General features: G+C 41.5%; 2 protein-coding genes across 5 annotated transcripts; both read left to right on the top strand.

Moving 5' to 3' along the window:
- The first annotated feature begins 7340 nt into the window (after positions 1-7340).
- grap2b (GRB2 related adaptor protein 2b) lies at positions 7341-14792 on the top strand. 4 transcript variants are annotated; one of them, XM_085792533.1, is made up of 6 exons: positions 7341-7435; positions 8997-9088; positions 9486-9608; positions 13136-13298; positions 13484-13576; positions 14359-14792. In XM_085792533.1, exons 1-6 carry the CDS (start codon positions 7358-7360, stop codon positions 14551-14553), a joined length of 744 nt encoding a protein of 247 aa, XP_085648659.1. In that variant the 5' UTR covers positions 7341-7357; the 3' UTR covers positions 14554-14792. The 4 variants fall into 4 exon arrangements, with proteins under 4 accessions (XP_085648659.1, XP_085648676.1, XP_085648650.1 ...); XM_085792550.1 differs by having other exon boundaries at positions 13484-13593; positions 14379-14792; XM_085792524.1 differs by having other exon boundaries at positions 13481-13576.
- Positions 14793-15762: 970 nt separating this feature from the next.
- Positions 15763-24480, top strand: LOC146992327 (protein FAM83F-like). Its single transcript, XM_085785625.1, has 5 exons — positions 15763-16366; positions 22416-22583; positions 22874-22995; positions 23295-24052; positions 24197-24480. The coding sequence occupies exons 1-5, from the start codon at positions 15845-15847 to the stop codon at positions 24241-24243; spliced, it is 1617 nt and encodes a 538-aa protein (XP_085641751.1). The 5' UTR covers positions 15763-15844; the 3' UTR covers positions 24244-24480.
- Positions 24481-24993: the final 513 nt, after the last annotated feature.

Genomic DNA, 24993 nt, shown 5'->3' with positions numbered 1-24993 from the left:
ATAGATCAAAGTAAACTTTATTGTCAGTACCACAATACGTATATACACAACATACAGGGGATTTAAATTACGTTTGTCTCCACCCACACATTTTACTTACTGTAAATATATAAATATGTCCAATGTAAAAGATACACACATTTAAACTATACAAAATATTAAAATGTGAAAATATATACTGTATATAGTGCAATGGATGAGAGCAAATTTGGGTGAGACATTTTGTTTCCAAATGGATACAATTGGATGTATGCTCACTATAAATAGACAGTTCACATTGGAATCCAAATGAAAGCTATTAAAAGGCCACTATACAGCACTCTACTTTCACTTTTGTTTCTTTTGTATACTGGCAAAAACACACAACAGGTGTCAGTAACAAAGCTAACTCCTGAAATCTTTATTTTTGACTGCTCAGGATCTGAGGATGGGAATGGATGGAAGTAGAAGAATAATCACAACAATGAACCTCAACTTGTCAAACACATGACAGACCGAGTAATACATTTTAGTGGGAGACTGACAGCGTATACTCTCCACACACCACTGCCCTCGGTAACCCCTCCGTGGGTGTGTGTGTTTTGCACGCTGACATTTTCTCCTATAGAAACTCTTTTGTCTGTGCAGCAGTGCCTGTATTCCTTCACCCCTTCATCTCCGCTCCTCATCTCCGCCTCCACCCACTCTGACCCATTCTGTGTGTGTGTCATCCAGAGGAGATGAATATGCATGGTATTGAAATGAGGGGTCATTTCAGCACTGTTTGCAATAGCAAGACACACATGGGAAACTGTTGTCATGGTGAGGGGAATTTAATGCGGGCTGACCCGTAACGTGAACTTACATACATATATTTTACATTTCCAAGCGAATTTGAATGAAAGCTGTGAACTTTAAAGGACAAAATGACACCTTAAATACATTATTGTCCATGTTTGATTAATATCTGGTGCTCAGAGGAGGGTCGCTTTGAGGGAGATGCATAGCGGTACTGTTAAGAGCTTTGGAACAAGAGGGAAAATGCAACGAGATGACCCATCCTGACAAACCCTCCTGAACTGTCCCAGCATCTTCCTGAGAGTCCTAAATCCACTTTACTTGATGGACTGTTTCTACGGTGTCACCCCACCCTGCACTGCAGCCCAGACACAACCATTCATTTCACAGCCGTTTAGATCCAACGGCACCATCAGCGTTGTGCGGAATGATGCATGGATATGAGCCACTGATGTACGAGTTCAGTGGATGGAGGTGAGGTATGGACTCTCACTGACAGAGACGGACAAGCTCTTCATCCGTCATCATGTCCAGAACAAGGCCAGAACACTGACTGGCAGGAGAGGACTACTAATACGTGGTACTTCATCGATTCCTGAGGCTAAGTTATCGCTTCGCTTAGGCCCATTTCGCTAGGGTTGGTGGGAGTGTCAGGGTCAACTGGAGGAGCTGTGGAGTTAATGCAGTCAGGCTGCTTCAATAGGGTCGATGCTTGAAAGCTGGTCTTCACCGGACGTTCCAGTGGACCTCGTTGAAGGTCAAACACTGTGCATCAAACTTCAACTTTAAGGACAGTTTCTTGAACTTGGATCTCATCCATCCATCCATCCATCCATTCATTCATCCATCAGTTTTCCTGGGTTTAGATGGCGACAGGTCAAGCAAAATTGTCCAGATGTCCTTCTCTGAATTCCTGGAGGTTCCTGAGATGTGTCCATGCCAGATCAGATATATAGCCAATCAGTTTTTTATGTCAATTGGACGTTCCTAGAGGGCGACAGTCAACTTTTTAATGTGAAGAACCAGCGAGTCCAGGACTGAAGGCCAACTTGCAACGGAAAACTCATCAACAACAGCCTCATTCTTGCAGACACTAAGCTTGTGATCAAAGTTTAGGGTGTGACAAAGGTCCAGTTCAGGCTCAGCTCTTTACCACAAGAGTTCAGTACAGTATGCTTACTTTTTTTTTTTGGACATCCTTGTGCTCCATTCTACCCTCTACCCCCCCTGCCCTTGAGAGTAAATGGTCATTTTCCGGACCACTGGTTATAACTCATTAGAATATATGTGAAGTATTGAAGGACTAAGCTTAACCCCCACTAGCCTGTGGGGTGCATTGCTTCTAATGAATGCTGGGTTTTAATTATTGTCCGTCAATTCATATCTTAGCACAAAGACATAACACACGTTTATATAATTCAGTGTGATTTACATTATCATAGATGTTCATTAGAAATAAACTCAATCAGTCAATCTACCTAGATATGCAATAAGAAGATGCATCAGAATTTGCATGAGAATTGTCACATTTTAAATCAGTTGTCTGTACCTTCACAATCACATTGCAGACACAAACTACGAATAGCTAATTCTGCATGCCTTTGATTGTGCCAGTATGTTGATAGGAGAACAAACAGAGGCTTATGAAGCCTGGTGGTTCTCATTTTTTGAAAGCAACCACGTTTTTGTCATACGTTTCCATCTATGGAAACAAACTCCGACACCTTCTATAAAATACAAGCCCTGCTGGAGGAGGGATTGTTGAATTACGAGAGGGACTATTTGCCAAAACATAAAAGATAATTATGGCTGTAATTATTAATGGACTCGGGGTAAAAAAAACAAAACATAAAAAAAAACATCCACACCAGCCAGGATTCAGCTGTGATTGGCAAAGATAAAAAGAAAAAAAAACAACATCCCACATCCCCAAGAGAAATAAAGTCCAGATTCAGCTGTTCACTGGCCCAGACAACATCTGCATGATAACACCTGCGTTTTGAGCAAGCATGATTTACACACTCATTTGTTTTCCTGCATAAGGAAAAGCAGATAAATGAGAAAGTAATTACCACACCTCTTAATATTGTACCCTAATTCCAGATTGATTGTGCATTTAGGTATGATGGAGTCGTTTTTTATTTTATAAAACATTATTTTATATTCCAGGTCTCTTATTTGTTTCAGCATGGACATATTACTCTCTGTAACAGGTTAATGTATAGTTTTATGATTTATCAATAAATAATGGGCCCAATATTTTATTCATCAGCTTTTGGGGCTATCGGTCATCCAATTTAGCACCCACTGTTTTAATTAAAGTAAAAAATATGGTATCTTTAATGATTTATGATATTTAGATTGTACGTATTGACTGGAGCTTTTTTTCAGTGTTAGAAGAGATTCTATAGCGCTAAGATCGTTGGTCTTGCTGATTTCAATTCCCTGCAGGATCTATGTATTTATTTATCTGTTTATTCTTCTACTGTATTGTCTTGTTAGATTCTCAGAAAGCTGTTTTGTCAAAGAACTCCTCTCCTTTCTTCTTCACTTCCTTTCATTCCCTCAGACTTGGACAGAGGTTTGGGAGAAGTGGGGATGAGCAGAGTTACGTGAGGTGAACAAAATGAAATGTGATGTTTGCTCACAGAATATTTATCATACATCTCCGTCTCTCCGTCTCTGCCAAACTCATTCGTCTTGCGCTCAGTCTCTCCCTCTTCCATCTGCACTCACTCACTCCTGTAGAGTTTGAAGACCCTCGACTCCTAAAAAGATGCCATTGTCAATGTGGCGGAGTGTTAACACGCGCGGGCGGGCGTGCACGTAGTCAGGCACACGAGCCCCGAGTTAATGGGCCTTTTAATGCAGAATGGCAGCTCTGCATTGAGCCGTACAGGAGTCCTCTCCACCTGTTTAAACAGAGTTTTATGAGCTCTGTCATGAAGCTAGATGGGATATTTCACAGGCTCAGGACATTATACACAGTCAACAGTGTGACACACACACACATACACACCACAATACCTAATCTGAATAGATACACCTGTACATATTTTGTTTTTCCTGATGCTCCATAATCGGCTGTATAACAATAGATGCACGTACAGCTGTAGGTCACCTTAGCAACAGGAATCAAGAGATAAATGATTCTTTTGGCACTGTAAAAAAAACACACACACACACACACGCATACACATAACTACGAGGGTACATGGAGTTCATTCATCAAGCCTCTCAGGGTGGGAATGCTGCTGCTGATTGCTTGGACCCTGTATCACCATTTTTTTTTTTTCATTCAAATCACATTTGCTTTTCAGCCAAGTCTCATGATCAGTTCCCCACCAAACACCACATGTGGATCTGAGCTCTGATGACAGAGGCAGAGACAGACAGAGGGTGTTGCTGCTTGCTGCTACACCTTAACACCTCCTGATTCTCTCCCATGCTAATCCCTTCTGTATCATTGCCTGTTTTAGCCGACTGTGAGGCTCTGACCTCCACCCCCTGCTTTCCTTTTTACTACATGTCTTTTACAGAACACTGTACTTCCTTCCTCTTTCCTACTTAAACTCTTCCTCCTCACCCCTTCTCCCCTCCAGCCATATTCTATATTTATGTTTCTGTTTCATTATTCACTTGACACTACAGGTGTGATCAAAGTCACAGTTTGTTTTCTACTTCACGGGGTGGAGCATGTTTTGTTTTTTCATTACATTTTATGAATTTATATAAGTAGGCTACACGTTAAAGAAGGTTTTAAAGCCAAAAATCACAAGTACTGTAGCCGGCACAAATTTATAGAAAACTTGTGATTTCATGTTTTCATGTGATGAATGAAGAGGTGAAGAGCATAGAGTGTAGAATTTGTCAATCTTTGCATTTGTATATCATAATATTTGTTTCAATTTATATTTATTTATTGATTCACAGTACATATTTTAATTTAGGAACTATTAATATGCCAAAAACAGATGAAAGTGAAAGTCCTTTTATCTTTGGCAAACTTTGCCAAACACAAATTAACACTTGATGAACAGAGAAAACTTTATTTAGAAATCATGTCAAATTCCAATAGTTTTATTCTGCATGTTTATTTGTGACTTTGCCCACGATAACCCAGTGCATCTGAGCTGCCACTGTATAAATGACACGGTGCAGTCTTACTGGGGCCTTACCAAATGTTCCAGACATGATATATATGACCATGTAGATGGTGATGATGGTCGTAAACGTCCATCCACCATTCCAGACCGAAATATCCCAACAACTTCTGAAATATGGTGCAGGTGTATCCACAGTGTATGATCTGCTGGCTTTTTCATATAGTGCCACCATGTGGTTGACGTTGGAGTTCAGTGTCTTTACAGCCATTGGATGGATTGCTGTGACATTTTTGGTTCACAGATTCATTCTAGGGCTGATATTTAATCAAAATCTAAATTCTGTTTTTGCTTCTTCTGTGCCTTGTGTTTATAGTGCTGAAAAGAAATTGTCTTGTCTTTTTTGTTCTGATGATATTTCAAAGGACTGATGGAACACCATATTTCTCTAATCTTTGGTTCAGTGGCATAGCTGCTTTATTTCATACAGTTTTGATTTGTGTTTAAGTTTAATGTTATCTCTTTAATGTTTAGCACAGCCCTGCAGCCTGAGGGGGAAATAATCCATTGCTCATCCTGGAGGTGTTGGCTTTGATGCACTTACATCACCTCCCCGAGAGGACAGATGAGCTGTCAATGTGTGGACAGGGTGAACAGAGTCCCTCTCAGTGGCTTCCTGCCAATGTCTCTCCTGACAAATGTCCCAAACAGGGAGGTGAGGCACTCTGAGGATTCTCTCTGCTGCCCTCGCTGTCTTTTTCGCAGGGATCTTGCAATCGGCTGCATCACAGTTCCTGTACCTGATGATAAAGATGATGTTGGGCAGAACGCTTTAAACGGGGCCCTAAGGGCTCCAGCTTCAGCCTTCGCACGAAGTTCAACCTCTTCTGGGTTCTTCCAACAAGTTTGTTAAAGTTTAAATACCAGGAGAGGTTGGTGGTGATGATTAGTGTTGTCAACGCACCGGCCGACTAGTTCATCCAGCTCCTTGCCATAAGCTGTTTGGTCATCATCGGCTCATCAGCTGATCAGTTCTGCTCACTCCAAATGCCCCAATGGTGGAGGAGATGTTTCTATTGCAGCTTTACAGCTACATTTTTGTCACTGCCACATGTTGTTTCTGTGTAAACAGTAGCAACTCCCCCCTGGCAAACAAGTTGTGCAAACCACATCAGAAATGTCATCTTTACTGTAGAAGGCAAACTCATTTTGTGTTGACAGGAATTCAAACTTCCTGTTTTTATCACTACCGATACAATCTGATAACTATACAGTGCCATTAGCATCGTTAGCCTCAGTGAGGTGGGTTGTTACCTGTTGGCAGATAAGAACCTTTAACTTTAACCCTTTAAAAGTTCCCACAAACCCGTTCGACCAAAGAGTAGCCTAGTTAGCCAGCTCATGTTAGCATTTAGTGTGTGTGTAACCATGGTTACCACTACTGTTGTCACAGGAGTCACAAAAATGTTAAATCGGGAGTGAAACTTTCTTGCTTAACGTGGAAACAGATAAATGAGTCAGTGTCTGCTTCCCAGCTTTTTGTGGAGGCGTTGACTTAGTGTGAAGTTAGCAAGTGGAAATTTCAGGTGTTTTTTGTTTTTTTTCAGTCACAGTTCCTTGTCTCTCTACACATGAAATGAAAAGTGACATATAAAGGCCTACCTCCCTGTCAGATAATCAGTGAAATACGACTTTCCATGACAGCCCTTGTTTCCATGTGGATGGTACAGCACATGTCGTGCCCTTATCTGTTTTGTACATCTTTATACCTCCACATTTGGGTGCGCTCATGTGACGGTGCAAACTGGTCAGCAGTGAGCAGTGATAGGCAGCGTGTTTCAGCAGCGGCTGCAGTCTGACTGCGCTTCCTGTGAGTCGGCAGCAGGACTTCTCTTTGTCAAAAACCCCACGAGCTCTGGGCTGCAGAGGGAGAGGGAGAGCAACACACACACACACACACACATGGTGAGTACTGTAACAGTGTTTCTTTCTCTCTTCAATGAGGCACAAACAGCAACAGATTGTCGTTTTGAATTATGGTTTGTCGAGGGGGGGGGACTGTCAGTTAGGAGCTCTCCACCTACTGCACTGACTGCACTGACAGCGCTGCACCTTAGATCCAATTGAACTTCCCGTGAAATAGGGAGTGTGGATGGAGCTGGTGGTGATAACTTATTGATTTCTTCCGTCAAATCCTTTTTTCTGTGATGTGTGTGAAGTAAAGAATGAAAAGGAGGAGACAGGTTGTAACACTTTTTTTCAGGTGTTTGTGGCCTCCAAATAACAGGAATGTGTGTTTCTATGGATAAGAGAGACAACAGGACATATTTTAACACTACAACCATGTCATCCTGGTTAAACCTGGGTTAAACGTTTAGATGAAACAGCTGTTACTACTGTATGATATTTACAGCCAATGGGGCTGCATGTACAGGAAATGAAACAGTTTTCCCACTCTTTCTTTTAGGTCCTTTACCATGGAAGCTGTAGCCAAGTACGACTATGAAGCCACAGCTGATGATGAACTCAGCTTCAGAAAGGGAGAGAAACTGAAGGTGCACACACACACAAACACACACAGATAGACCAAACATGCCTTGACCTTATGCATAGTTCCTACTTTGTGTTTTCAACAACCCACCTAACCCTAACCCTAGTTATCGATAGCCCTTGATATGGAAACACATTCAAATGCGGAGTGCGTATATAGTCCCCCGGCAGCGTTTTCATGTAAATCAGTGTCAGCTGGTTGGGTGAACATTCAAAACATTAATACAACAAAAGCTGTTATTTGTGCGACTGTATAGTTGTTGCAGCTGGTTATAAAAAAAAAAGTGTTACGAAACTGCATCCTGCTGCTCAAATTCAAGTTTGTTTCCTATTTCCACAGAACAGTGGTTGCAATATTTATCTCTGTTTGACTGAATTTTTCACAAAAAGTAAAAGTAAAATAGGTGTCAAAAAACATGAACATATAAATATATAGCCTATATAAGAAACACAAATATTCAAATATGCATTAGATATCAATATCAACATTCATTCCTATGTAGCGCTGCAAGTTGTTCCAAAACAAATTGACCTTGTAACCTTTGTTGAAAAATGCGATCTCACCTCTCATCCGCTGATTCAGTCGCTCTTGCTCAAGAAGTGTTTGTCTTCCTCTTAAGTCCAGTGATGTAACAGACCTTCAGTCTTAATTAGCGGTGAATTTAGTTACAGTCTAATAGGACCCAGTTGGACATGTGACGTGTGTTAAAACACTAAGGTTTCAGTGCAAATGACTTTATCCCTCATGTGTTTTCAGTATCGTTGGCGTGAAAGAGAGGTTTGATTTACTTCAGGTTTACTGATCGCCTGTTCAATTCACAAATGGGTTTTTTTCAGCATTAATGATCATGAGTATGTACATGTAGGTGTGTGTGTGTGTGTGTAGATGGCATGTATGCTTGTTTGTTTATGTATAGGTACTGTATACATATATTTACATGTATGGTTTAAAGGTTAGGGCATCTATAAGCTTGTAGCTTCAGCCCTGACCCTTTCGATCAGCCTCATGCAGCCCTGCTCTTAGAGGGATGTGTTACTGTTTTTTTTTTTTCTTGTGGTTCTATTTATTTTTTTGATGTGCTGCTGATTGAAATAAACTCAAACTCACACTCAAATAATAAGGCACTTTTGTGGTTTTGGTATGGTATCATGGTTTGGACAGGGAATCATTAGCTTTGTTCACTCTCTAAGTGCCAAATAAAGACTAGAGTTGCTGTTTACTTTATATAGTTTTTATCTGGGTACTTATCAGGATTATGCAAAAAGTGCTGAACCGATTTGTGCCAAACTTATCGGAGGGACCAGGGGAAGATACCATTGGATTTTGGAGCAGATCCAGATCATCTATTGTGATTTTTTTTTTTGTTTCTCCAAAGCCGTGGTGTACATGTACGTAGTTTGGCTTTGGAGGAGATCTGCTCTCTCTGAGCTCCTCTCTCTACTGTACTTGTTATGTGCTGATTCAATTTCTGCTGCACCTCCAAATCAGTATCATGGGAGAATCAAATTCACCTCTCGATGTGACTCGATGTTTCAAAGTCCGTCTGTCTCATGTGATTGTGTCAGATTTTGCAGACCAGTGGGAACTGGTACAGAGCAGAAGTCAGAGGGGTGGAGGGATTCGTGCCCAAAAACTTCATCAACATTCATCTGCCCAGGTAAAAAACAAAGAAAAACACACATATTAACACAAAGCTGCAAGAGGAATAGACGGATCAGGAGAAGAAGTCATCTTCTCACGAAAGGAAACGCTGCACAGTGTCATGCGAAAACCATTCTTTGTTTAATTGTGTTATGTAAGTTCCACCTCTGGATGGTATGGTGAGATTGAGACGGTGGAAAAACAGTCGTCACATGATAAAAGAGTGGCCATTCCTCCTGCTTTATGCTCCACACATCTCTGGATGAGATGATAGATATTTATCTGACTATATGTTTCCAGGCTTTTAGCAACGTCACTCCTCCTTGTTCACCCTCGGTGCATCTCTGCATGCGCATTTGAATCACTAATAACCTTCCTTGTCTCACCCTCCGTCGTTTCCTCCGTGGCTCCAGCTGGTACCAGGAAGATGCCAGTCGCAGTGACGCAGAGGAGAGGCTGATGTCACAACCTGTGGGGACCTTCCTGATCCGAGGCAGCCAGAGCGCAGGCCTGGGCGACTTCTCCATCTCTGTCAGGTGCACCCAGTGTGTTGTGTGTGTGTGTGTGTGTGTGTGTGTGTGTGTGTGTGTGTGTGTGTGTGTGTGTGTGTGTGTGTGTGTGTGTGTGTGTGTGTGTGTGTGTGTGTGTGTGTGTGTGTGTTAAAGGGATAGTTCAATATTTTGGCTAATTTGCCTATTGCTATAATCCCTGCCTATAGTCTTAGGGGTAGGTTCATTACCTTTAATTGTTGGTGCAAGCTGTTTTTAGATCAGCAGGGCAGAGACGCCAGCTGCTCAGCTAATGCAATGGGGGCGCACAGTACGTTTGCTTTTCCCTCATCAAACTCATCAAATACACAATCCAACAACTCCAAAACACTCTCGTGGACAGGTTGTGACCTGCACATTCACCACACTATGAGTTGTTTTCGAGGAAAATGCATAGCCGGAACTACATTCCAGGCATGGCTGCTGGACGGAGTGACTTCAAAACACAAGTATTTGCTTCATGTGTCGAAATGTTACATAATTATACGTTGTTATCTCATAGCGTGGTGAATGTGCAGGTCACAACTTGTCCGCGAGAGCGTTTTGGAGTTGTTGGATTGTGTACTTGATGAGTTTGATGAAGAAAAGGCAAAAGTACCGTGGGCCTCCATTGTGTTTGCTGAGCAGCTCGCGTCTCTGTCCTGCTGATCTACAAACAGCTTGCACCGACAATTAAAGGTAATGAACCTACTCCTGAAATTATAGGGATTATGGCAATAGGCAAATTTGCCAAAATGTTGAACTATCCCTTTAACGTAATGCCAACATACAGTAGCTCACAGCTACTGACAGTTTCAAGTATTCTGCATGTACCGGCATATCATGCCGTGGGCAGGGACGGTCTGTGGCGTTTGAACGCACCTCCAAACAAAAATCACCGCGTGGTACTTCTTTTAGATGTTTATTTTCCAAGCAAGCAAAAAACATAGAAAAAGTTGAGTTCATAATGATAACAAATTCCAAAAGGTAACGAAAAAACCATCCAATCAACGAAATTGGTAACTTAAAGGTTGTAAATCAATAGTTGTGGTCAAAAACTATATGTAACCACAGTCTATCCACCTGTCCGACATTGCTCTGACTTGCCCCGCCCCCCAGTGACGTGTATTCAAGTAATGTGATGCTACAGTCAGTGACGCAATAAACTTCTTGTTTTTGGACTGAGGGAGGAAGCTCACAGGAAACCCACACAGTGATGAGGAGAAGATGCAAAGTTCACTCCGGTGCCTCAGGCAGCAGGAAGGTTCAACCCCATAACTTTACTGCTCACCACTGCCCCACCAGGCTGATCACATTCATAGCTAGGTAGTGCTAAATGACTTTTATCACCACTATCCAACTTATCACACTTAGAGATTTCACTGTTTTGGTTGATGCCGTATGTTTTCAATATACAGTAGTGCAGGCAAACTTGATACTGTGCCACTGCTTATGATGTTTTCCTGCCTGCATTGATGGTTTTTTTTCTTTTTCTTTCAAATAGGCTACTCTAAGATTTTGTTTCAAGGTTGTCCATTGTTTTCACTTTTCCTACAACTTTTTTGCTTTTTTGTGTTTGGTTCCTTTCAGCATCATCCCACTTCTTCTTGTTTTGCACTTTCAAATTCACTTTTGCACTTTCAAGTGTCCAAATTAAATTTGTACACTTGTAAAGCGCAAAAGTGGCTGGCAACACATCTACCTGTTATATAAACCTACAAACCTTTGTTACTTTCAGTAGATGACAGTCACTGGTACATTTTTTTTATAGATAAGGCCAAAATCACAGTGACTTTTGACTGTAACTCATGCACTGGGTGATTTTTGTGAAACAAGGTTTTAATTTTAGCAGCAGCAGCAATGGAAATGGCTCGGAAAAACAAAAAACATGTAAATGAGTTTTATTGGGGAAACAATGTGCATGTGAACACACACACACAGAGTGGGAGATAAGCAAACAGATAACTCCCTGAAACAGAATGCAAATTGCTTACAACACACACACACACAGCCCAGCATTATATTATGTTGTGACTTTGTCATGTTTGTATTTATAACCACCTGAACTCACCACTTCCTCCTGCAGACACATTCACTGTCTGAGAAACATACAGCAGTATAATAACTCTGTTACATGTTGTAGCTGAAGCCTGTAGCTTCACATTACTGGAGGAGATGCTTGTTAAAGCTTCCAGGCTTCCTGTCGAACGTGTGTGTTTAGTGACTCGAATGGGAATGGTTGACATGATGAGCGTTACACAAACTCATCTCTATAAATCTGATGTGACAACTCTGAGTTAAAGATACAAAGATGCTTTACAATACTTTACTAAGACCTGGAGACCACAGAGAATTATTATAATAACAGTATAAACCAGGTTAAATCTATACATAAAGACAACAACAGTAGCACTCAGCCAAATCTTGGTGCACAGGTTATATGAGTAACTACCAACGACAACAACAAATATAAATAGCTGCTCAGTCTGAACCAGGCAAATTGAATTTTAGATGTGTTTGAATTTTTTTTTTTTTTTACAAGATCTTCAAATTAAATAACAGTAAGAGGAAGAACACAACCGGCCTTTCACAGGAGATTCAAAAATGTGATGAAGCCACTTTATCTGAGTGAGAGGGAGACAGAGCAAGGCTCCACGCTGTGTGTGTCTGTGTGTGTGTGTGTTGGAGTGAGAAAGAGCTTTCCTTACATTATCTCTGCTGGAGGGTTTTCATGACTTCATGTAGCAGCAAAGCTCTTCACCATGCCAGTGAATGTATTTTTGCTTTACCGGTTTTAAAACTTGTCAGGATTTTAAAAAAAACAACAAAAACAAATGAAGCTCTTGGCTCAGCTTTGCAAAACCCTCTTTCTGTTTAGCAAGATGTTACCTAGCAACCCGGACAACTCTGGGCCCCAGGAACCATATTTTATGATTTGTTTCAAACAGAAACACGAGGTAAGCGTTAGGTCTAAGTGTAAATTAACGACTGATTTGATTTGACTGATTTCATTTGATTGCACATGGCGCTTTGGTGCCGCCGGGTCGACAAGGAACACTCAATGGTTCTTCCCTGTTTTATGTTGCTGACCTATGCACAAAACAAGTATTTTTCATGTTGATGTTGTAGAACATGAAGATGTTGTAGATGTTTTTCATGAGGTATTTTATTGTTGCTCTTTTTAAAGGTTGCCCTTTACAATCAGGTAGAGGGACTAACGATGAAAACTAGCTTTTTAGCTAACTCGGGTGCATTTACATTTGTTTTTTACAATGTTTTAGTAATGTACACTGTCCCTTTTCAAATAAACTAAAAGTGAAAATGGAAAACTGCAGCAGTTTAACTGTTTGAGAGAAAACAGTTGTCCTTTAGCCATCTCCTTTTTATGCTGTTCCATCTGATTTATATTTCTTATATCTCCTTCTTAGAGTATAATAGTCTGCTCAATAAGAAAAGACAGACAGAGATCGCTACGTACAGTATTAGAAATTGTAAATTTGTGGAATTTGTTCTTTTTTTATTTCACTCTCCTGCAGACATACGTCGGATGTACAGCACTTCAAGGTGCTGCAGGACGGGAGAGGACAGTATCACCTGTGGTCCGAGAAGTTCCCCTCTCTCAACCAGCTGGTGGAATATTATAAAAACAACTCTGTGTCCAAACAAACTCAGATATTTCTGCAGGAGACGCGACAACAGGTAGGAACCACAAACACGAACACTATCATACACACAGCGAAGTGACCTGATGTGCAGTTCAAGAGTTATTTTGAGGTGTGTTTTTTTGTGTGTATGATCCTCTGAACACAGTGAAGACAAACACAGGAACTGATCAAAGAAAAAAAAACAAAAAAAAAACTGCAAAACTTTTCATGTCCCAGCAGCAGCGAGGACGCTCAGACAATCCCCCTCGTCTCCCTGCCTCTCTCCCCACTCCTTCGGTGAATGACCGCCCGCGCACACCTGCAGCACAACAGGTACTCAACAATACAGTGTGTGTCTGCTGATATGTGTGTGTGAGTGCACAGAGAAAAATAGAAGTATGGAAATGTATTCAAAAGGGTACAAACCCTTGTCGCTCCAGGCGTACCTTTTTTAGAGACAATTTTGTAACCATTGGTGCCGGTACATTTTTGTACCTTTTCAAAATGTACCAGTTTAAGTACAAGCATCTAAAGGGTTTTATACCCTGAATGTTTAATTATTATCCCTATGTTAAATCATATTAATAGTCGCCTCATAGGTTACCAGACTCCTACTTAAGCTACTAATTTTTTCTAACACACTGTCTCTGATAATGTACCTTTAGGGGGTAATGTACCGTAGGAGTCATATATGTACCTTTTGCCATTCTGGAACATTTATGTGCCTTTTCTACCCCCAAAAGGTACACATAGGTACTCTAGAGTACAATAATTGGCCCTATAGGCTACAGTAGGACAGAACTGTACCTTTTATCTTAATCTTTTATGTCCTAATGTAAAGCACTTTGGCTTCCCCTGTGGTTTTTTAAATGTGCTATATAAATAAAGTTGATTGATTGATTGATTAAGTACAGAAATGTCCCCCTTCTGTACCCCTATTTTTCTCTGTGTGTGTGCACAAAATTCAAGTTCAAAATCTGCACAACTCTGAAACTTCTTGCAGCTGCAGTATTGCGCTTCAAAAGCAAAACGTGGATTGACCTTTAAAAGGTCACCGACGCTGGTCTTTCTGTCCTCGCGTCTCATTTTGTGCGTCCTCCTCTGTGTGTGTCCAGCACAAAGCGTCCTCCTCCAGCAGCAGCAAGCAGGTCAGAGCTCTGTACAACTTCCACGCCGAGGACACGGACGAGCTGGGGTTCAACGCCGGAGATATCATCGAGGTCCTGGAGTGTCCCGACCAGGCCTGGTGGAGAGGCCGGCTGAAGGGCAAGACGGGCCTGTTCCCCACCAACTACACCAAACCTGTCTGAGACCAGCACAAACACACAAACACACACACACACGCATAATAATATTGCAATAACCTTTTATTCCAATGAATGCCTTTATAATAACACTTGCAGCTTAACCTGAAATTTGTAATAATTAATTCACAAATCTACAATATTAATGAATGTGACTGAAATTGACATAAAATAACCTAAAATATATGATTGTGTCACAATAACAGTAATGTATTTATTCTGAAAATGTTTTATTTTAATAAAAAACATTGTTCTTTTACATTTGCATTATATTGTTATATATTACACCATGTTATATCTATATCTATATACATATCTGGATCAAAATATCTCACTCACTGGTTTCATGAACTGAGATTTATCTCTGCAGCACTGCCAGTATAACATGAGTTACTATACTGTTGTACATGTAACTGAACACACATTGTCATGCATGTATATTGTTGTTACACATAACCTATAGATTATATATTAAATATTTTACATCCACACCCTTAATAGCTAACAAGGTAATTACATTTCAAGATTTAAAATCCAGAGGATCACCCTCCAAAGTACAGAGAACATATTCATAACATAAAACTGATTGGTAAACATCTGTCTGATTGAACTGCAGATGTGTCACATGCTCCACGAGCCTTAAGTCTATCTTGTTTGACCTACATATAAATTGCTCTTTGCTCAGTTTTTTTTCTCTCTTTCCAACGTGAACACAGGGTGGCAACTAAGTGAAATAAAACTCAGCCCTGCTCCAACTGAACCAGCCCTTTGCAAACATCTGCTGCATTCAAGTTCTGTCTGTAAATTAGACATTCTGAACACAAATACTACTCCCAAACTCATTTCTTTTAAAGAATGAATAAACTTTACAGTTGGGATAAGATGGGTAATGGTAGCTACAGAATTTAATTATGAACATAGGCTGCAAGAATAACATTCAAACAAGGCAGAGTTTAGATAATGTGATATCTGCTATTTACTTGTTGAATATGAAAATTATGAAAAAATAGCACAAATTAGTCTTAAATTAAAAGCAACAGTAAAGTCAGGTGTTATTTGCTGACGGGAAGGAATTTCTTCAAGGCTTAATTTAACCATTTGACAGTCTTTTCGGCGTGTGTACGCTTTGGTATTCCTTTTTCCGATAGTCCCTGAAGGCAGCGTAAGGTTTTCCGCCTCTGTCGCTCCCTGACAGGTAAAAAAGTTTCTCAGGATAGTTGGAGCTTCTCCGGCCGCGGTGTCACGCGTATTTGCGGGTAGGTCCTCACCGAAGAGAGAGGGAACCGCGGCCGCAGCCATGGCCGAGTCCCAGCTGATGTGTATGGAAGACGGCCACATCGGAGCCACGGTCCCGGACACCAAGCCGGAGTTTTACTACAGCGAGGAGCAGCGCGCTGCCATCGAGGAGCTGCTGAAGAACGGCGACGGTGCGTTCAAGACCCGGCTCAAGGATGACAAGATGAAAGACTTTCTGTCAGCCAGAGAGGTCAAATTGTTGCTGAGCACTTTCAAACAGTACGACTCTGGGAATAATGACAAAGACAACAGCAACAGCAGCAGCAGCAGCAAAGCCTCCCCCCGGCCGGACCAGGGAGCTGCTGCTGCTGCTGGTGCCGGAGCGGACGCGGAGGAATCGGGGGACCATTCCACCTACTGGCCCCAGATGTCGGACACCGAGGTGCCGCCGCTGGACATCGGCTGGACCGGCGGGGGTCTGTTCAAAGGGGTGACCCGGGTGGCCGTGCACACACACCCGCCCAAAGATAATGGACCTCACATCAAAGAGGTGGTGCGGAGGCTCATACAGGAGGCCAGCAAGGTGAGAAGGTCCGGCTGGTCCGGTCCAGACATATATAGGCTATACACTCTGTGATGTCCTGCACAGGTGTGTTTACTTGAACTACACACAATAGGATAGGATACCCAGTCTGTCCCAGTATAGGGTCACAAAGTAATAGACAATCAATCGATCCAAGTTCAAATCAACAGGTGACAGCACAGGTGAGCTCATAGTGACAGATAAATACTTTCATACAAAGAATAACATGCGTTTAATGTAAATGTGACTATTATAGGCTACTCATTATAGTCTAGAGACTATTTGGGCAATATAGGGCAAAGGGGCAAACGTACAGATTGATCAATGAGATTATCTGTGTGGATGACAAGACAGGTTTCATTTTCTGTATTATCTGCCCCTTTACAGGAAATGATGCGTGTATTACCTGTACAGTAATCAATCCTGTAATTCTACCTCAGTAACAACAGATCACATGATCAACCCTATAGGAACTGGGTGCTGCTGCAGTACAAATCACTTTTTCCCTCTTTGTTTTTGGAAATTTAAGTTGAAAAACCTTCTAGTCTACTTTTTTTTTTTATTAACTTTTTTTTTCTTCTGTAGCTGCCACCAACATTTTTCGAAATATGTATTTTTCTCCTGACCTTGTAATCTCTGTAATCTCTCTTTTTCTAGTCTACATTTCAAATGCATTCGAACAAACCTGATCAAATATAAAAACTAAACCATGTGGTTGTTTGTGTTGTGCATTAGTCATACAGGCTAATCTGAGCTGCAAACTTCCATGTCCAAATTAATGATTGGTGGTAATAAAGCTGCACCACGTGGCCAAAAAAGTATGTGGACAGCAGAAACATTACACTCTTATGTGACATAATTCATGAACATGACGGCGACTTACAAACGGATCTACTGATTATTCCTCAGGTCATTTTCTAATCGATTAATTGTTTTGTTCATAAAATACACAGCTGACATTGTTCTTCTGCCTCGAGGTACAAAACTTTAATTCAATTAACTTATTTTTAGACCAATGCAACAAAGCAACCTCAAAATATCCACATGAAATGCTTTGGTTTTCATCATCTGTCTTTTGGTTTGGAGGGTTTCGCAGCACAAAGTGAGGAGCAAGACAACATTAAAATCTATCTTAAAGGGATAGTTCAACATTTTGGCAAATTGGCCCAGCTGCTCAGAGCTACACTACGGAGGCTAATGGAATTTCTTGGTTTCCCTCATCAAACTCATCAAATACACAATCCAACAACTCCAAAACGCTCTGGTGGACAAGTTGTGACCTGCACATTCACCACGCTATGAGATAATAACAGAATGTTACCAGACAGAGTTGTTTTAGAGGGAAATTCATGCAAAATCGCTGATGGGACAGTTTTTCAGCAAGCAGTCTCTGCATTTACCTCTAAAACAACTCTGTCTGGTAACGTTCTTTTAATTTTCTCATAGCGTGGTGAATGTGCAGGTCACAACTTGTCCACCAGAGCGTTTTGGAGTTGTTGGATTGTGTATTTGATGAGTTTGATGAGGGAAACCAAGAAATCCCATTAGCCTCCGTAGCGTAGCTCTGAGCAGCTTGCGGCTCTGCTAAAAAAAACTTGCACCGACAATTAAACGAACCTACTGCTATAACTATAGGGATTACAGTATGGCAATGGGCCAATTTGCCAAAATGTTGAACTATCCCTTTAAAGAAACCCTGATCTTTTCTGAGAAATGATTCACAGATCAGTCACTTAAAATCCTCTAATTTTTAACTAATAATGAGAGTGATGGTTAGTTACAGCTAAGGGAGGACAGTGTGGTGCTGAATCAGGATGAAGTTTGGAAACCTTCACTGTTGTTTTATAAATCATTTAAGAAGAAGAGTGTGTGCCGGTGTCCGTGTACTTCTGGCCATGTTCGTTCAGCTCCCACACACGCTGTTTCCTCTGCTTGAAGATAACACGTCCAACAATAACTTCAGAGCCAGTCTTTTGTGTTGGGTTGCATAAGGTCCAGGGGAGGTGGGTTCATGTGTGAGTGATTAATACCTCCTCACACAGTAACTAAGCACCCTGAAGTGGGTCTCTGTGTGTGTGTGTGTGTGTGTGTGTTTACTCATAGACCGAGCTGAGTCATCCGCTCCGCCTGCCCACAGTGTCGGGCCTCCCTGCCTCTTTAAGAACCAGGTCAGGAGCGCGTTTCCAAATAAGTCCTTGTGAGTTGTTTAATTGAATTTATTAAACAGAACTCTTTTAGCATTTCCTGGGAATTATCTTCAGAAATTCCCCCTTCCTCCACACGCCCACTGTCTTTCTTTTCTACTTTCACATTCCTCTCTTTAATGTGTTTTTCTTTTTAAACTTTCTTTCCTCTTCCCCTCTTTTCCTTCCTTTTCTTCCTGGTAGCAAAGTTCACATTACAGTACACCTCAGAAGTGGTTGAGCTAGATCAATGTCCCCCGACCTATTGCTCTATTCCCTGTTTTTATGCTTTTATTGATGAAGTGATTTGCGGTCTTTAGTGTGTAAACATTGAATCTGGTAGTTCCACCTTCCAGGTTTTACCATGTTACATGCAGGAACACGTCAGCAGCACATCTGTTTTGTTTACTAGCCCAAAGGCCTGCCAGCTCTCTACAGTATACACTTCAAAATAAAGGTACTTTTGAAAAGTTTTTCCATCCTCTGTCTGAAAGGTTATGTTACGTACTTTAAATAGTCGTCAGGTGTTTACAGCACGCTCGCTACTGTTTGCACTGTGCGTATAAAGTACTGTGAGAAACCTACCAGCCGTGTTCAGAAATGCCAATGTGCTATTGTTAAAATAAAAGCACAAACACAAACACAAACACAAATGTTACACACGCTGAGAAACCAGTTCTCTTGACGCTGACATGTTCGTGTTTGCAGATGTTGAATTTCCTCTCCCTGCATGTTTCTTTGCCCAATGTCAATTTGCGCAATGATGATGATGATGATGATGATCCGGCTTGTTTGAGCACCGACTCCCCCAGCATCGACTCTCCTCTCCCCTCCACGTGCCTCAGCTTGTATCTCTGTCGCTACCCTCGCACGTCTGCTCAGCATTTTTCCTCAGTGAGACACTGAGTGGAAACAACAGGCCGTCTCTGAGAGGAACAGAGCAACTGTTGTTGTAAGTTTAAAGCCGACACTTTTTTTCCATGACTTTGGTTTTCGGGGTGGGGGGTGAGTGATGAGAGTGATGCACATTTCCCAGGCTCCCAGGGCCTTCATCCTCCGCTTTGACGTAACATGCCTCGACATGTTTTAGAGGACACACTCTGTCTTATTGTCCCCTTTGTCTTTTGTCCTGATACTTCTAATGCTTTGACTCTTAAATTGAGTCCCTGCAACACTTGGGATTCACACAGACTGTGCCTTTATGTGACACTTTCTGTACGTCAACAGTTTTATGAATGAAGATGAACTTGGAACAGTCCGTCATTTCTTTCTAATCAGACTATTTGCTCTCTGAGATTATGTACTGTAGAAAAGGGAGTGCACCATGACAACCACTGCTGTGATACATGTGGTATAATGTTCCTGGTCTGAGGGTGATTTGTTAGTCAAACAGTTGCAAGGTCAATGAAATAAAATGTTCCTCTTTTGCAATGTTCTCCCTCTGTATCAGCCGATATCATGGAAAAAATATGGACGGTGTCTGACTTGGCAAGAGAAGGGAAAAATACTGAAAGAGATGCTGTTTCTTCCTCTATATCACACTGTATAAAGCAAGAAGTCGGCTTTGGTGACTTTGAAAATAACAGTAGTCAAATTGTTGCAGTTAAAACAAAAAAAAACATACAAAAGTGAAAGAAAATGACCAATGATAAAAAGATGTAAAGTCAAAGTCAAAGTATCTATATTGTCCCCCAACAGGGAAAATGGGTTTGCAGATGCACACAAAGACATTCAAACACACTGTACAATACGGACAACAACAGATAACACGTCATAGTGGGCAGATTAAATAGTATGCATAAAATATGATTAACAAGTAATATATCAGTACATAAACAGCATGAAGCGTAAAGAGCAGATGCAAAGTGCCCATAGGTGTAGATTTCAACAGCCTGAACTATCTGTGCAAATAAACAAATGAGCCAGACAGTTATAAACCATTGTAAAGTTATCTGCTATGAAGCAACTGACTGGCAGTGGGGACAAAGGAAACATTAAATCTGTTAGACTCCATCCAACCATGAATACTGTATGTGTTGGACCTGGTGTCTTTCCCCTAAATCAACACCAAAACTAAACTGTATAGAAATAAAGGCATGAAAAACAAATCCCAAAATGTACCCCAAGATGTACAATGAAACAGACTCACAACACATCAACACAACCTGCTGCATCAGCAGCAGGAAGGTGGAAGAGAGTGAATCCCCCCTCCTTCCTTGCAGGTTTCTTCTCAGTCAGACCAAACTGGAATACATTGGTCAATTGCACATCATGACCAGCAGGGGGAGGGGGAGAGTGTAACACAAGGCTTTTATAATGTTTACACCACTTTATGGTGAATGTTGTGCTCTCTAGACTTTGAAATGATCCTGATGTTTATCACTTATTAGCAGAACACAATACTACAGTATATAAAACATATTCAGAGCAGTATTATGGTTTTAACCACTGTATCCCACTGGTTTCCATCGAAATGCAGCTGTTATTTCTCCCAGATAAAGGCCTGTTAACAGCCGTCTTGTTTTGCCTACCCACACAACTATGTGGTCTTTTATTCTGATGAAAGCTACAGTAAGAGCTCGTACGAATCCCAGCAGTCAAACAGAGGAGAAAGCAAAAGCTGTGCAGCAGCATTCCTGTAACACATAGACAAATGCAAGTCTTAAATTCCTCAACATGTCTCCTTTTGTTGTTGTGGAGCTGTGTGTCTATGATCTGTCAGCCTGACAGGAACACAGCACAGGGATAATACTGGGGTTTTGTCAGACCCAGCAGCTAAGACTCTTTCATGCGGCTGCACAGCGCCCTGGGGGTGAGCGTATCCCTTGGTGGCAAAGTGCTTCAGTTAGACAGATTAGCTTCACCTGCTGGTTTCTTTGCTTCTTGTCTAAAAAGACATTCAGCCTCTAAGCATTTTATTGATTCTTTTTTTCCTCTCTTAGCTATAGAAACGTAGCATGGATGAGAAACAGAGCACAATGTGGTTTTCTTCCTGCTACAATATGATTGAAAAACTGACCCAGTGCTGACAGACATATCATAAATGTACATTTTATAAAATGTAAATCCAGCTTTTGTTAAAAAAAAATAAATAAAAGGGGTTTTGTGAAAATTTGCACAGCCACAAGCTATGAAAGTGAAGCCAAGTCATTCTGCTCTGCCATGCAGAATCATCTGCGTTGTATGATTAATTCGACTAAATGAAAGCCAGTGCAAGTGTCTTTTCTTTTTTTTTTTCTTTTTTCCACTTGACAAATTGTGGTTTACAGTCTTTCTTTGTGTCAGGGCTGCAGTTGGAATTTAAAAAATGTATGTGGTTCTATTTTTTGTGAATAGGCTGTGTTGTGGCTGTGTAAAAATACTTGTTATGATAAGTTCTGCATGATATTTTGGTTCCAGTTCAGAAAATTATTGAAAAAAAAAACCCTATCACTATTTAGTTGTGACCTAAATACAGGGCCAGCATCCTTCAGCGGATGTGGTCTATTGAAGGTGTGGTCCTTATCGAAGGCCTGACCAACTGCATCTGAAAGCACTGTTCACCTGTTACCTAGCAACCTTGTCAACCTTGGCTCTTGAACTTAGCTGAAACCAAATACTTACACTGAAAAACATAATCCTTGGGCTGTGTCACCATTGTTTGCTGTCGGATTATTTTCATCACTTCTGGACAATGAATCTTGGTTGGGATAGGTTTGGTCACAAAGTTTCCACCTATTCAGGCCTTTGTTGCCCTCGAAGTGGGACAGCGCAGTTGCACCAGTGTGACACCATTGGTTGACTTGTTTTAACTTGCACAACAACCAATTTCTCTCTGTTACTAATTGTCGTAATTGCCCTTAAACTACCTCTCTCTCCTCTGGCAGGTGATTGCGATAGTGATGGACATGCTCACTGACATCCAGATCCTGCAGGACCTGATGGATGCAGCCTGGCGACGCTCGGTGCCTGTTTACATTTTGCTGGATCACCAAGGTGTACCGCACTTCCTGGATATGTGCTCCAGGCTGCAGATTGGCTCGCAGCACCTACGGGTAAGGAGATAAATGTAGCACAGACTCTGAGCCTGAGAAACATACAACTGCATCCATGAAATCCAATGATTTAGAGCTCCCTCCTAGCAATACCTTAGAAATAGTACATGGGCCAGATCACCCATAGTTTCAACAAATCTGTACCAAGTGTAAATATGTGTTTCATCAAGATGGTACAGAATATGAATGCATTTATTTAAACATGTTTGCATGGATGTTTAAGCTGTTATTGTTTTAGTTTTTCCTTCTAGAAGTTTAAAGTTAAAGTGTGTTATCCCCTCTGACTACAGAACTTCAGAACCAGAACCCTGCTGGGAACTGGGTTCGGACTGTCCTTCGGTAAACTTGCTGGTTCACTCCGTAACAAGTACATGCTGGTGGACGGAGAAAAAGTTGCGTTCGGCTCCTACAGGTGAGGTCTAACCCTAACTAATCCTCTGTGCATCAAGAATAGTCACCCAAGATGTTTTGATAGCTCCTTTGAGATATTTCACTGAAGGACCTACTAAGCACCTAGACATCCCTAGAGCAATGCCTCTACAAGGGCTAAAATAAGAACGTTAGTCCTGCTAGAAATCGAGACAAGTAGCAACGCTACAAAATAAATCAATTTGCAATAAAGTGGAACTCTTTAATTTTGCATGATGATATCAAATGATTGTAATGTTTGTTGGGGACCAGTGAGGCTGATAACTGGCTTCTCTGTTGCAGTTTCTCTTGGTGTACGTCTCGTATGGACCGAAACATGATCACAGTGATGACGGGACAAGTGGTCGACATCTTTGACCGGGACTTCCGCGAAATGTACGCCATCTCTGAGAAGGTGGACCTCTACAAGGAGTTCCACGTCAGTCCACCTGCTGCTAATAATAACACAACTGCTTCAGTGCGCTCCAAAGCGGGGCCCAAACGGCCGCCTCTACCCGCCACGACATCCCGGTTCCAGGTCAGCTTAGGTGATTCACGGAAAGCCAACATCCAAGTGCCTGCTCACAAGTACTACAATCCCAAATACTCGCTGGTGTTCGGGGACAACCCACGTCCAACAGGGTCTCTGCAGGGGCTAGGAAATCAGAAGGGGTCGTTTTTGGCTGAACTTCCCGAGGAGACGCAACAGGCGAGGCCACGTCTGGCCAGCAGCGAGAGGATGGGCCAGCTGAGTCCGCTGCCGTCAGAACCTACGAACGACAGCCTCAAGAGGCCCAACGGGTTCACACAGGACAAGAAGGGGCAGCTCACATGGACCCAGAAACTATTCAAGAAGAAAGCGTCCAGTAAGCATTCCCCTAACAGCCCCGCGGACAGCACGTGTACTACACCCACAGAAACCAAAAGGACAGATGAGAACGAGGACAACTTTGATGTGATCGTGCGAACTCCCACATCCAAGTGGAAGATGAAGAAGTCGTCTAAACTGAGCCAGAGGACGGAGTCTCAGCAAACTGTCACGACGACACAGGACAATGACAGTAAGTTCCAAAAGATGTGGCTGTCTGAAATTTGACAAATTATCTGATTTACTTTGATTTTTATTGCAAATAAACTTTTCTTTGGTCAAATGTTTCATATTATAGTGTTGCTATGTTTACAGACTGTTCTTTTCTTTTATACAGGTGTAAAGGGTCGACGCCAAAAAAAGAAGGAGTGTAAAGTGTCCTGAGGTGAACCTGCTGTTCTCTGATGACAAAATGCCGCCACGCAGGCTTAATAAGGATTACACAATACATCCTCAACGCTAATGCCACCTGTGATTGTGCAATATTGAATTTTTACCCAATGCCTTACAGAAAGAAAAAACTAATCAGGTGACTGACACATTATGTTCAGAGCCATGTGTAAAATAAATGTTTAAAGTCTTGAAGTGTATCTGTCTCCCTGGGAGGGTGCAGAGAGGTTTACATGAGATATTTCCCGGTGATCACTTGTTGTTTTGTTTGCTGTAGGCCTATTTTAGGGCTTTGGGGATGTAGGAACAGTGTGTATAGGTTTATTAGTGTACATTGAAGTGCACAGAAAGTGAAGTAAGTTTGCACACATCTTCAGCTATTAGAGATTATATGGAAAGCAGTTGTGTGTGTGGTTGCAAAAGGAACAAAACAATTCAAACATCCAAGTTGTAAATGATTTTTCCCTGATCTGGAGTTATTTTTTAATCCTCAACGGCCTCCACTTAAAGATCCAAAAATGGGAGACAACCACTCTGATCATGAACAACTCAAAGAACAAAATTGTCAAACCTTGGATGATTGTTTGAATTACTGAAAAGAGAATAGAGCCATTATGTGTTGTTCCATGTTGTCTTTTCTGCGCAAGTCAATTTTACCAACTATTTCTGTTAATGTCTTCTTGTTGCATTAATCCATTGTGGGATCTTTTCTTCATTGTTGTTGCTCTATGGTCCCATAAGGAA

Source organism: Trachurus japonicus, chromosome 1 (genome assembly GCF_045865225.1).
Source record: "Trachurus japonicus isolate A0001 chromosome 1, Traja_1.0".
In the NCBI taxonomy this organism is placed as follows: domain Eukaryota; kingdom Metazoa; phylum Chordata; class Actinopteri; order Carangiformes; family Carangidae; genus Trachurus; species Trachurus japonicus.
The sequence above is the reverse complement of the archived record's forward strand: the minus strand, read 5'-3'. Positions and strand labels throughout refer to the sequence as shown.